The sequence below is a fragment of the Hipposideros armiger genome, unplaced genomic scaffold, assembly GCF_001890085.2.
Source record: "Hipposideros armiger isolate ML-2016 unplaced genomic scaffold, ASM189008v1 scaffold_27, whole genome shotgun sequence".
NCBI classification, from domain to species: domain Eukaryota; kingdom Metazoa; phylum Chordata; class Mammalia; order Chiroptera; family Hipposideridae; genus Hipposideros; species Hipposideros armiger.
The window spans coordinates 3,001,220-3,014,992 of record NW_017731377.1 but is presented as its reverse complement, the minus strand read 5'-3'; the positions used below and the strand labels follow the sequence as shown (position 1 = coordinate 3,014,992).

General features: G+C 48.2%; 1 protein-coding gene across 1 annotated transcript in view; it reads left to right on the top strand.

The window, feature by feature from the left end:
* The window catches only part of XKR6 (XK related 6), a 296,553-nt gene that overhangs the window by 264,489 nt on the left and 18,291 nt on the right, over positions 1–13,773 (top strand). Inside the window, exon 4 of the mRNA XM_019636118.1 lies at positions 659–855. Within this exon, the coding sequence (XP_019491663.1) occupies positions 659–855 (197 nt within the window). The remainder of the gene's footprint in view (positions 1–658; positions 856–13,773) is intronic.

The following is a 13,773-nucleotide window of genomic DNA, read 5'->3' as shown; positions in this document are numbered from 1 at the left end:
CGTGCGTGCCCAGCACTCATCTCCCTAATCTCCCCGGCCAACTCTGTGACACTGTGACCCTTCCCCTCATGTTAAAGAAGAGTGAAAGAACATGGAGTTAGAATAAGCAGTCCAAGGTCCCATTAGCAAATGACACCATTGGGATTTGAACCCAAAGCCCATGTCCTCCAACTGAACCCGCTTCCTTCGTTCCTTGTCCTCCCTGATAGAGTGGGGGCAGGGCATTTGTGTGACTGCGTCCCGGGCCACACCTGGACGGAGGCTCATTGCAGGCTCTGTGTCTCCTTAGTGAGAAGGGGGTGCACAAACTTCCACATCTAACGGCCTGGGGCCGGCCCCTAGTTGCTCCATATCCCATGTAGCTGTGGAGTCCTGGCTGATCCCCGACTGTTCTATGTGGGAATCACACCCGCCTGCCGCCTGGGACCCAGCCAGCCAGTGGCGTTCAGTAGAAGCTCTACAAATGCTCCCCTGAAGCCTTAGCACGGTGTCTGTGTCCTGGGCTGGGAGGACCCCTAGCGCTGGTTCAAGAATCTGGAAAACCTCAGAGCAAAGGAGGGGACACCAGCATAGGCAGTTCTGGTTTTAGGGGGTGGCACTGCCCTTCCAAAGCCCCCACCCCGACCCACACTCTGTTCTGTCCCGTCTCTCTCGGCAGGTATATCCGCACCATGTACCTGGGTATTCAGAGCCAGCGGCGGAAGGAACACCAGCGGCGCTTCTACTGGGCTATGATGTACGAATATGCAGACGTCAACATGTTGCGCCTCCTCGAGACCTTCCTGGAGAGCGCCCCCCAACTGGTGCTACAGCTCTGCATAATGATCCAGAAGAACAGGGCCGACACGCTGCCCTGTGAGTGCCCCACCCCCAGGAGCCTGGGGGAACGACCTTGTGGGCCGGGACAGGCCCCCATTCTATCTGGGGACCACCTGGCGGCCACCTCTACACACTCAGTGCCCAGCACTCTCTATGGGCATCACCCGTCCTGATTCCTGCGTCTTCATTGGGCCCATGTCCCCATGTGATGCTGACCCAGCCCACCCCAAGCGTGCATGAGCGGCACAGACGTTCCCCTAACACATGTGTGTGAGCCTGCAAGCCTGCTCGTGGCCCCTTGGTTCATATGAGCACAGCAGAGCTGGGGTCTCAAACGTCCCTGGGAGCAATAGAGTGCAGGGCCCTGGTCTCCCAATTTGGGGGGAATGGCCGCTTTCCTTTGGTGCTGGCCTAGGCTGAGGTGTTCAAATGTATACAGGGTGCGAGAGATGGCCTAGAAATAGCACGTGACCAAAAGGCTAAATCACGTTACGCAGCAGCTGCAGAGATTTTTAAGCTGTGGTGCTCTTGCTTCAAATCAAAGCTTCAGTAGAAAGCGCCATTTATAAAATAGGCCCCAGTAGCTCTGTTCTTGGTAGATGGGGGAGTCCAGAGTTCGGCACACTCTGCCCACTGGCCTTCCTCCGCCCTCCTGGCCCCTGTGGTCCCTGATAGTCTCCAAGAAGTCCCCAGAGCCCAGTCCAGACAGCACTGGTCTCTACAGCCGCAAGAAGTCCCAGGATGCCAGCTTGGCTGCCCAAGAGCCCCTCGTGAGGTTAGATTTCCCTGACATAACTCTAAGGCAGTCTCACACCAGGTCCCCAAAGTGGTCAGACCAACTTTGCTCTTCCAGTAACCCTCAAGGCCTCCTTTCCTCTTTGGTATAATGGGTCAGCAATAATACCTGATTTTTAGGGGGATGCACTGATGTAAAGCACATAGATCGCTTTGTAAACTGTTAAACTCTGCAGGCGTCGAAGGGGTGTGTTTATCATTTCCAGGGCCTGGTGGTGAGTAGTGAGGACAAGGTCCTTGGGAGACCCCACCCACTTTGGCCCTGTGGGCCATCTCCCCCAGCCTCCTTGCTGAGCCATCTTATGATAGTTTCTCAGATCATAAACACAGAGAGGCTAGATGTGAAATCTCTGCAAAGGAAACTCAAGGGGCAGCAGATGTTGTTTCCTGTGAGTCCCTACGTGGGACACCAGTGGGGCCAAGGTCAGCGACGGCCCAGGGCTGCTGGAGGTGCTGCCACCTGCAGGCACCTGGGGAGAAAAGCTGGAGTGACGCGGGTCATGTGCTCTGAGGAGTCTATCTCGGGCCCTTCCTCCCGCACCCCCTCTTTTTGTGCCAGCAGCTCAGAGGTTGGGTGAGCATTTGCCCATGTTTGTTTGGGGTACAGAATAGGGATTTCTTGAAATAGGCTTTCGTGGTTAAACACGTTTGGGAACCACTGGGCTAAATAAAGCTCAGTGGCAATCTTTGCCTTTGGGTTGTGAATTACCAAGGTAAGGATGGGATCTGCAGGGGTAGCAGGGTTGATAGGAAGAGAGGAAACCTGCGGTCACTGAGCACAGGCCACAAGGGGCTTGGCGTTTTGCTCTTGCTTCAACTACTAGGCCGTCTGCTCATCACCAGACCATTTTGTTATGATAATAGATGCCTTCCCTCTTTTTTCCCATAAAAAGCTGCATGACGTGCATGCACTTTGAAGAAAATCAGCTTAAACATTAGAAATTGGACAAGGGGAGAGGAAGTCTATGAACTTGGAAAGGACCTGTTGGTGACTTGGAAGGACTCTCCCAGTCGTGTGAGTGCTTAAAGTGTGGCAGCATGGAAAGACGGGAGAGGCTCCTGCCTGCTCCTTGATAGTTGTTTGACCTTTGGGGAGTTACTGAGCCTTTCTGTTCTTTAGTTCTCTCATTTCTGAAATGGTGAAAATATTAGGACCTATCACAGAGGGTTGCTATAAGCATTCAATGACATGACAAATGTCAAGTGCTTCGTACAGCATCTGGCCATTTTGTTGTTGGTGGTGGTAGAACTTTTTTTTTATTGTAGACATACTTTCTGCAAGCTTTGCTAGTGAGAACCATGGCTGTTGGCCTTGCTTTGGCTGGCCTTTGATGATACCTGTCTACTTTATACCATTAATGCTAATAGATGGTTAGGAAGGTCACTGTGACTTTAACAGGCGAGTGTTTCATGGATCTTGCTCAATGCCAGCCTCTCCCACTTTTGCCATCTCTCTGCCTTCTCGTCCTCACTTACCGCTGGGTTAACAGTGCAGTAGTCAACCTACAAGATGGGTTTGTATCCGATTTCCCCCACAAANTATGGGAACAATTTCAGTGGCTTAAAACAACTTTGATTCATTTCTCGCCTGTTGCATGTCTGTCATATGTGACTGGTGGAACAGCCTCTTCTTGGAGCATGGGAGACCATGCCCTTCTTCCTGGAAGTGACACATGTATTTCTGCTCATGTATCACTTGCCAGAGCATGTCACCAGTCACACCAGAGTTCAACAGGGCAGGATTGCATTTCCTCCCATGAGAAAGGCATGAAAAATCAGCGACCACTGACAGTCTTCCATGCCTGGGAAGCCACGTGGAGGACAGTCTTTAGCTTAGTCACTTTGGCTGTATTGTGACAAGGGCAGGTGCAGGGAAACCAGTTAGAAGGCCATTCCAACAGAGGTGGAATAGAGGTGTCACCACCTCTGCACTTACTGAGACAGACAGACAAGGCTTTTCAGGAGTGGGTCCTCAGCTTTGCAGGCCCACAAATTTGACTTCATCAGTGCTCACAGAGATGATCAGAGGGCTGAGTCAAGATAACCAAATTGATAAGAAATGAATGTATAGATCTGAATACTGATTCATTAATTTGTGGGTGTGAATGGGGAGATATGCCTATCCCAGTGATTAAAAAAAGAATCTGAGTTTTGGAGTTAGGCAGGCCTGTGTTCAAATCCTGGTTTTGTGATTTCAAAATTACTTGATATGGACAAGTTACTTATCCTGTGAGCCTTAGTCTCCTCATCTGAAAGTCAGCCTACTACGTCAGATACATTTGTAGGGAAAGGTAACGAAGTTAATCAATATGTGTCAAGTGCCAAGGACACTGTTCAATAGAGGGGTGGTAGGGTTGTTATTGTAAATTTAGAGATTATCAGATGACATGATAATCCTGGATTCAGAGCCAATAAAGAAGTATTTCATATAAATCATGGTAAGACAGTGGTAAACAGATTACCATTGTAGTGGCCAGATTTGAATTCTGTCTTCTTTAGACCATCTCCCTTATCTTAAAGAGCTTTGTCATCAGCCAGAGTATGGTATAATTTCTAAGCTGTCAACCTTCCTGAGACATTCTACTCTTCCTTTCCTATGTTTACACCAGGCCACTTTGATTGACCTTGGGTTTTTCCAGATTGCCTCAGCCACATATATATATGTCAGTTCTAAGGGTTACATCTACCCTTCCTGAGGGTCAGTCTGGAAATGTCAGGGGTGTCTTAAGGTTACTCCATGTGGTAATTTCATGTGGGGATCACACCCTCTGCAAAGACAGAAATGTGACGAAAATGAGTATGTCAGTGCTTGTGAAAGACTGCATTCAAAGAAAACTGGTAGACCTTAAATTATTTACTATGAATGTATTTTCAGTGAAAGTTTAAATAGGAGAATGATCTCTTTGTTGCTGCCACGTCAGACTTACAGAATATAATTGTTCAGGTAGTGCATTGGTTTGCCCAGAAGTATGGCACTGGAATATGGTGAAGAGCCTTATGGGGCTCTTCTAATTTGCAACAATGTCCATCAAGCTTTTCAGGAAGAATATAGTTTACCTTGACCAGTGGGGTGCTGGTAAATGTTTAACAACCAGCTCTTAGCAGGAGTGGGGGAACCCTGATTTGTAGCGTTTGCCAATTTCTGTGGTATAAGTACTCCCATCATGTCTCTTTTAAGGCTCCAACATGACATCATCCACCAACAAAATTCCTGCAAACTTAACAGTGGGATCTTGGAAGCCAGGATGAGCCAGCTCTAGCACACTGATCCTGTCTGAGGAGTGAGAGGATCCTAGGATTCCGTGTTAGCATTCTTGCGTACAACCTGTGTAACCTTGATGAAGTTACATAACGTCTTTGAGCCTGGATCATAGATGGCATCCATGAGGCTTGTTCCCTTCTCCCTGTTTCTCCGGGGAGGAAAATACCTTTGACACTCCCTTGCTGTGTCTCTGGGTGGAGGTGAGGACAGGAGACAGACGGCGATGCTTAGAGAGCTGTGCACACAGCTGTCTTATCTTTTTCTGGGAGTATTTCCAAGAAGAGACTGGGCTTTTTTAAAATGTAGGAAGATAGGGGAAGTTTGACAGGTAGAAAGGGAAGAACTGTCCATCTAAAAGGAGCTCAATGAGGGGAAAATACACAACGGAAATTTGAAAAGTAGGTGGCGGAGTCCCCCCAAATGTTAGCTTCAGTGGGAGAGAGGGAGGAGGTGAGGGTTGAAACAGGGAGATATTGACCTTGACATACACCTAGACAAAAGCCAATTGAGCATGTTTCTTGGTTTTGGGAATCTCTAGGGGACCAACCCAGTGGGGTACAATGCCCTACAAATTGGTGAGTATGCAATGTCAGAAACATAGCTGTGGCCACATCCAAGTCTCTTAATTTCACATCCAGTTTCCTCATTTGTAAAATGGGGATAATAGTCCAGTAGGGAAAGGATGCCATAACTGGGGGGTAGCTAATGTCAAGTGTGAAGAAGGACAGAATGGGTCCACAATCATGGAGTTAGGAGGCATGCAGGAAACCCGTCCTCTTAATGCTGTGCTTAGGAATTGGTTGATGACCTCCATGAGAGCTCCCCTTAATCTCCATAATAACAACCACACAAATAAGCAAAGATCACCCAGTAACAATCACTAATCAAGTGGTATCCTGACCATGCAAAGGTAGCATAATCACTTGTTCTCTAAATAGGGACTTGTATGAATGGCCACATTGGGGTTGGGGGGTCAGGAGTAAATGGGAGGTGGGAGAGTGAGTGAAACAAGGAGATCATCCTTGAGAAGGTTGGAGAAGAGACAAGGAGAGGTGGGATCACATTGGGACAGGACAGAGGGTGGGGGCTACTCTTTGTCAGATGGGAGGAACTTGACCGTGGTTACATGCGATGGGATGGAGCCAGGGGCGAGGGGGCCGAGAGCCCCTGCCCAGCTGACTCTTCCTACTCCTGTCCTGTCTTGCACTTAGCCCTTGTCCAATCCCTCTTCCCTAAGTGTTTTTCCAACGTGTGATTTAGCAGTGGGACCGAGCACTTTGTGGCACAGGGTGGAGGAGAGCAGCTGGTGACAGACATGGGCTTGCACATCCCAATCTGTAAAACAGCCCTGCAATTGACACCACCCATTTTCACTCAGCAGCAGTCTTGGTGCCATCTCTAGATACTCCCTGGGCTTCTCAGAGCCCTCTTCCCTGTGAGATGCTCTAGTGCTCTGGTTTCTCCTTCAAGTTCTCTTTTTGGTGATGTGTCAGAGCTCCCATATTCTAGCCCCTCGCTGCAGCTCTGCCCTGGTCCATTCTGAGCCACGGCCCTGCCTTCTACTTGCCAGACCTCACCTCCCTACCTCAACCTGAAGGCTGGGCCCTCCCTGCCATCCTCAATCCCTCCCATCCCCTGCACTGTACTTTCCCTCCTGGTACTTCCACTTCATCTGCTCCCACCCTCTGATTTTAGAGTCCTGTCCTTTCTCAGACACCCTGTCACTGTGCTTCTNATATATATTACATCTTATATGTTGCATCTTATATATTACATATTACATCTTATATATTATATATAGGCTATATTATCATATATATATATATATATATGCATGGAGGAGGGACAAAGAGAGAGAAAATATAACATATAGGCACATCTTTGGTACTATAGAATACTGTGTATATATATTACAGTCATGCACCACATAACAATGTTTTGGTCAACAGACAGACTGCATATTATGACAATGGTCCCATATAATATAATAGACCTGAAAATTCCTATCACCTAGTGACATCGTAGCTGTCATAACATCATAAAGCAACTCATTACTCATGAGTTTGGGGTGACCCTGGTGTAAACAGACCTGCACTGCCAGTCATGTAAAAGTATAGCACATGTAATTGTGTACAGTACATAGTTTGGTAATGATAATTAACAACTATATTATACTGGTGTGTGTGTTTAATACACTATTCTTTTTATTGTTATTTTAGAGTGTACTCTTTCTACTTATGAACACATAGTTTTCTGTAAAACACTATGGTAGGGTTACGCAGGCAGCAGCCTCATGCATAATGTGTTTACTGCATCTCTTGATTGCATCATTTTCTCTTGTGCTTGATTTAGCCTTGTGCTGTTTTGTACAGCAACATGCTGTACAGGCTTGGAGCCTAGGAGCCTTAGGCTAGACCATATGGCCTAGGTGTGTAGTAGGCGATACCGTCTTAGTTTGTGCAAGTCTGTGATGTTCTCACAATGACAAAGTTGCCTTTCCCAGGATGTACCCCTATCGGTAAGGGGTACGTGACTGCATATGTATTCAACATGTATATATACGCAATATATATATATATATATATATTCTTTCAATATATGTATGTGTATTTACATGTATGTAGTGTAGGATGTATATGTTTCAAAGATGTGCCGATACCTTTTACATTCATAATTCATTGAATCCTGCAATCCACATCCATGGATCACAAGCAGTAAACTAAGGCCGGTCTGTCCATTCCAGAGCCCATGTCCTTTTCAGGTCATCTCATGGGCTGTTAGAATGCGGTCACTCAGGAGCTTCAGGGCATTGGGCCTGGCCAGCCGATTGCTCCTCCACGAGAATGGATGCACTGGAACTTTCTAGTGACAGCAGACAGCCTTCCTCGCCGTGTGTTCCGGGCCAGCTGGGATCCAGGCATCTGCAAGGCTTGTGCCACGCCAGCTGAGAGGCTGACATTTGCTCTAGAATCTCTAAAGTCTGCCTTTATCTAGCTGGCTATGAAGATGGTATTTTGGTACCTCCAACAGCACCTAAGAAAGAAGAGGCTAGGGGAGCAGGGGGCTGGATTTAGCTTTCCTCCTGCTGGGTCCTTTAAACACTAATGTCTGACCTTGAATCTCCTTGAGGGGAGGGCTGGCACCTTCCCGTGACCCACTACATGGGGAAGCACCAGGGTCCACCAGGAGGTTGAGGGAGTGAGGGGAAAATGTGGGTAAGAGCCTTAGTTGTGGTTTCCACAGGAAGGAAAGGGGTGAGGCAGTGGAAGCAGGTTTAGGATTGGCTAGTGTGAATAATTTCAGGAGGCTCTAGGGCACAGAGGCTGTCCCTAGTTATCTGGTACCTGGTCCTAAGGTGATTAGAGCAGGAGACTAATGGCCTGGGAGTGTCAGCGCCCAATAAAGGAGGTGGTTGGGGTGTGGGCTCCGGATTGATTGGTTTGCATATGAAAGGCACCAACGCCTAGCTATTTCTAGGAATTTGCTAAGGGGGTGGAGGGGTGGGGAGGCAGTCCCTCCAGAGTCAGTAATACCCCAGATGTCCAAGCATCATGAGTCAAGGACATGCCTGATGCAGTAATCTTAGACAAGTCCTTTTACTTCCCTGGGTTTGTTTTCCTCTTTTGAAAACTGGGGCACCAATAGACATTGCAATGGAATATCGTCTGGATTGAATGAAATAACATATGCAAAGTACCTGGAATAATGCCTGCTACATTGGAAGCATTCAATAAGTGTTCGTTCTTCTTCGTCTCTGTCTTCTGTCCTCAAGGTTCTCTTCCTAATGGAGACTCCTAGAGAATTCCTTTCCCGGATTCAGGGATGACGGTAGGAAGTTGTGATGGCTGGTGGGCTCACAGGCCCCCTTCCCTATGGGCCCACTTGAGAATCCAAGGATAGCTGTGCACTCTTTCATGAGAAAAAGAGCCATACAGTTTTGCATGTAGCTTCAGAAGGACTGGACCAAATCATCGCCCTGCCCTTGAAGAGCTCAGTGCATCAGGGTATATCTGAACTGGAAAAAAAAAAGGGGTGTGGGGCGGGCAAGTAACAGACCAAGTATATCAAGGTGGTGGGAAATGCTACGGTGGAAAGTAAGGCATGGAAGGTGGGAGGGGACACTGGGGAGTTTACAGTCTGCAGTGTGGGGATCAGGGATGGCCTGGCTGAGAAGCTGACATTGGAGTAGAGGTCTTAATGAGGTGACATTAAGATATCTGGGGGAAGGGCATTTCAGGCAGATGGAAGAGCAAATGCATGTGCTCTGAGGTGCCAGAGTGCCCAGAGCACTTCTGAGATGGAGGGAGTGTGAGGCGCTGGCCTGAGGTGACCTCAGAGAAGGCCAAGGGTTTGTCTCATGGAGGACCTTGAATGAAATCTTGATGCCATGAAAGGAGCTTAGCTTTGAGCCCATTGGAGAAGGGAACTACTGAAGGACATAAGCAGAGAGTTGACAGGTTATATTTGTAACTCCAAAGCAGCATCGTGTGGGCCTCTGAAGGCCCTGANATATATATATATTTATATTTATATTCACTTATAGTTGACCACTACCAAGTCTTGAGCTGGAACTGGAACTTGAAGGCAGAGCCACCTCCGATCCTAGAACAGGGCCAGCTGGTGTGGTGCAGACCAGCCCTGATCAGGGGACACACGTGGGGGCCATGCTTCTCCCTAGGGCAAGGGATTCTCTCCGAGGGAATCAAAAGCTGATTTGCCTTGTGCTCATAAGTGGAACTCCACCATGCAACACTTTGCAGGTGTTCAGTTACCCTTGTGAGTGGGAGCTGGGCAGATGCCGGGAGCGGGTACCGAGATAGGCACCTTTTGTTGGTGTCAATAAACTCTAATCTCATGACTTCAGTTTCCAAAGTGCTTTAGAGTGACAGAAACTTTATAGCCGAAGAGGCCAATGAAGGCCATTTAGCCCACACTCCTTGTTTAACATAACACAGAGAGGCAAGGGAGTTGCCCAAGGTCACACAGCAAGAAAGGCTCTCAGAAAAGTCTCCTCTTCGTGCCACATTGGACCGGCAGCTGAGATGGTAGCATAGCATCTATAAGATGTGGTTCAAAAACCAAGGCTTGCCCTCGTAGCAACCCCTCGCCCCCCCTCCCACACACACACACCTGGCCATCAATAACCATGGATATCTTGTCCCCAATTTATGTAAAAACAAACATGTTTTTACTAAGACAAGGAAGTATGAGCAAATAGTAAATCCTGCCTTTAAACACTGGTTTTCTTTTAAACAAGTGTAGAACACTAAAATTTGATTAAGGCTCTTTCTGTCTGGCATTAACCTCCCTGATAAGTTTTCTTTCTTAACTTCCGTTGCGGCTCCCTTTACATCAAAAGACCTTCCAGGGTCTTGTACGTTAGCTTTGCATTTGCTTCTCTGTCTAGCAAGTGCCCTGACAGACAGCACCCAAGTGCTTCAGAGAGGCGGGTGTTCGTTTGTGTTTCTCTGCTCCGACTAAGCTAAACTGTCTGTGCCTTTCTCTTCAACCACCAGCCCCAAAGCACTTCTTCCTTCCTCTAGTGAGGATGAAACGCACCCCATAGGAAACATCAGCTCCCGCTTTAGTCTCCCCATCAGGTTTCCCTTCGCGGTGAAGAGCTAAGCCTTCTGGTTCTGGTTCTCAGGAGCAGGGAAGGCCCAGGGGCTGTTGCTTAGCTATTGGCTCCGTTAAACCGCCCTCTCCGCCTTCCTTTCCCTACAGTGGAACACTTCCCTTCTTTTTTCTTTTTTCTTATGTGAAAAATACCTTCCGGTCTCTTTCCAGTGCTGCTCATGTGGACATTAGCTGCCCCCACCCTCTAAGTCTGGGACACAAAAGTTGATTGCATGATCATTTAAGATTTTGGTTACAATTAGGTGAAGCTGCCACCCAGAAAGTAATGGTGATCTGACTGTGTGGCCTGCAAGTGATGGATCTGTGCTCTACACACCAGAGCTATGAGTTTCCTACTGCGTTTCCTCATTACCAAGAAGTAAAACCTGTTATTAAAATGACCAATCCACGGCATCAAACGCCATCAGATAATGAATCACCTTGCCCAGAGTTATAGGGAGTCGCTGTGTCTACCCCCAGCCCTTACCTGTCTCAGCCACTGCCTGATCACACCCCAGGGGAGCAGAGCCCCTCTCCCTAACTCACCCTGTGCTGAGCAGGAGTCGCCCATCTCGGAGACTTACTGTGGGGGTTTCAGCCTCTGATCTCAACTTCCAGGCTGCTCATCACACTTCTGTGTCTTAGCCAGGAGCAGATAAATGAAGGGAAAGATGTGCACGTCCCTCCTCACCCCTTTCTCCTGGCTGTCTTGCATCTTACCCATAACTGAGATGATGAGCAATTCGCAGAGACACACACCTGCCTTCTCCGGCCAGAACACAGCTTACACTTGGCCTCTCTCTTTTCCTCCAGGTTGGCCTCTCTCAAGCTCTCTGTTTCCTTCTTTTGAGGAGACAACCTGCCTTCTCTCCCATAAGATACTTGCTTGGCATCCACACATAGGGTGCCCTGACCAGACAACTCCAGCTCACAGTCCTGCTTCACCTATCAATGGCTTCTTCTCAAACACAACATTCAAACCTTACACTGTTAAGCAGAATTTGCATGGATTTTATAGAGACCTAAAGCCTTTAACTGCATCCATCCAACTTGAATCTGCACATAATTCTGAGGCCTTTCAGCTGAGGCTGCCCCAACAACTGGTAAAAGAAAAAGAGAAGAGTTCTTTTCTTCTTNTGCCATCTCTCTGCCTTCTCGTCCTCACTTACCGCTGGGTTAACAGTGCAGTAGTCAACCTACAAGATGGGTTTGTATCCGATTTCCCCCACAAATCCAGACTCAAGTGAAAAATGACATACTAATAATACACCATACAAATATTATGCTAGAGTCATTTGGGCATTTCAGCAGAGTCTTCCTTAACTCTGATGTCTTGAAAGTTTAAATAAAGAGAAAAATAAAGCTCTAAAGGGAGCATGTTATTCTGACACACCGTTTACACTCGCCATGAGTCCCGTGTCTGCTGAAAGCTGCCAGTACCCTGGACTGTGACGGGTTTGCAAAGCAGCCCAGAATCACGGGAAAGTCAAACAGCCGCATGTGTATTGCAGCTTTGCCCTTTGCTGACTTGATGACACAGGCAAGTTAATTTCCCAACTGGGCTTCTTCACGTGTGAGGTGTGTATACTACTTTGGGAGTTGTCGTTAAGGTCTTAGGAGCTGCATGTTCGTCTCTCGGGCAGCTAGCCTGGTATAGTATGGGTACATAATTGATACAGTCTGCTGTTTCACAACGGTGCATTAAATTAGGTGTCCTGCTACATGCTGAAGGGAAGAGAGACCATAATAAAGGTGGTCCACGCCTTCATGCATCTCCCATCTCTGGGGAGACAGAACAAAAACAGTTAGACAGATGACAGGCGGTAAATGCTGTGGAAGAAACAGACATGGTGTGGAGACCAAAGTCTGGAGAGAGCCTACTCTGGGCAGGGGCAGGTCAGAGAAAACCTGTCCGGACACCTGACATTTAAGCTGAGTGTAAACAATGAGAAGGAGCCAATTTCAGGAAGAGCAAAAATAACCTTCCAAGCAAAGGGAACAGCATCCACAAAAGCCCTGAGGTAGGAGAAGCCTGGTTTGTTCCAGAAAGTGAAAGGACCCAGAACAGCTGGAGGTGGGCATGGGAGCAGGGGGAAGAGAGGTATGAGGGGAGAACGGAGGGGAAGGCTGGGCCCTGCAAGGAACTCGGGTTTATACCAAGCTCAGTGGGAAGGGTTACGTGGGGAAGCTATAGGATCACAGAAGGGAGGAGGAGGTTTCTCACTGGGTGTGTTGAGATGGAGGAGGGCCTATGGGGAAACCAGTCTGGTGCTCTGTCACCTTTCCTTGCTCTTGGGGTTTCCTGATGCTTCCACATGAGCATTGGCAGAGGTGGGGGGTGGGCCCCTTGCTGCACGCACAAGGCACCGAGTTTACCTTTTTTGGTTAAGCCCACCCTGAGGAGTTATCCTGCTTCTAGGTCTCTGATGACCACTTTCCCCTGGCAGCACACCATCACCATGTGTCAGGCACTTGCCGTGGGCCGGATGCTGTGTGGGGAATGGGTTTTCAAAGCCACCTCCCCTTTAGGAGTGTATGGTCTGGTGCAGCGCATTTTAACTTCTGTGATAGATGTTTGTACAGAGGAGGGAGTAACTGTTTCTGGGGGCATGACGGAGGAGGTCACATTTGATCTGGGTCTTGATGGGTGAATAGAAGCTCGCCTGAAAGAGGAGGTTAGGAAGCTTTTCTGGGCAGTGGAAGCACAAGTGCCAAGGGGTGGAGAGCTGAGAGCATGGAATGGGTGGGGAGTGGGTGGTTCTGGTTGCCTGGGGCATAGGGAGTGTGGGGGACAGTGGTGATGGTGATGGTGATGATACTAATAACGTCCGTTAAGACTTTTGGGGAGCTCAACTGTGTGCCAGAAACTAGTTTAAGAAGTTTACATGGATTAACCCATTCAAATCCCATAGCAGCCCTATGAATAGATACTCTTTATTATCCCCATTTTACAGATGATGAAACTGAGGTCCAGAGGGGTTAAGTAATAGGCACGAGACGGCCACAAGGCTTATAAGTGACAGAGCCAGATCTTTACCTAGGTAAGTGGGCTCTGATGCCTGTGTCCTCAGCAAGGATGGCTGTGACTGAGTCTCCAGGAGATGGACATGTGTGGATTCTACTGGAACCAGTCATTGATGTGAGGAGGGAGCAGAGGCTGACATGCGCCGTGGACCTGTCAGCTCCAGCAGGTGTGAGCTCGTGTGTGTGTGTGTGTGTGTGTGTGTGTGTTGTGTGCCCTAGATGCAATTATACTGACGAGGTCAGATGATTGGTGCTTC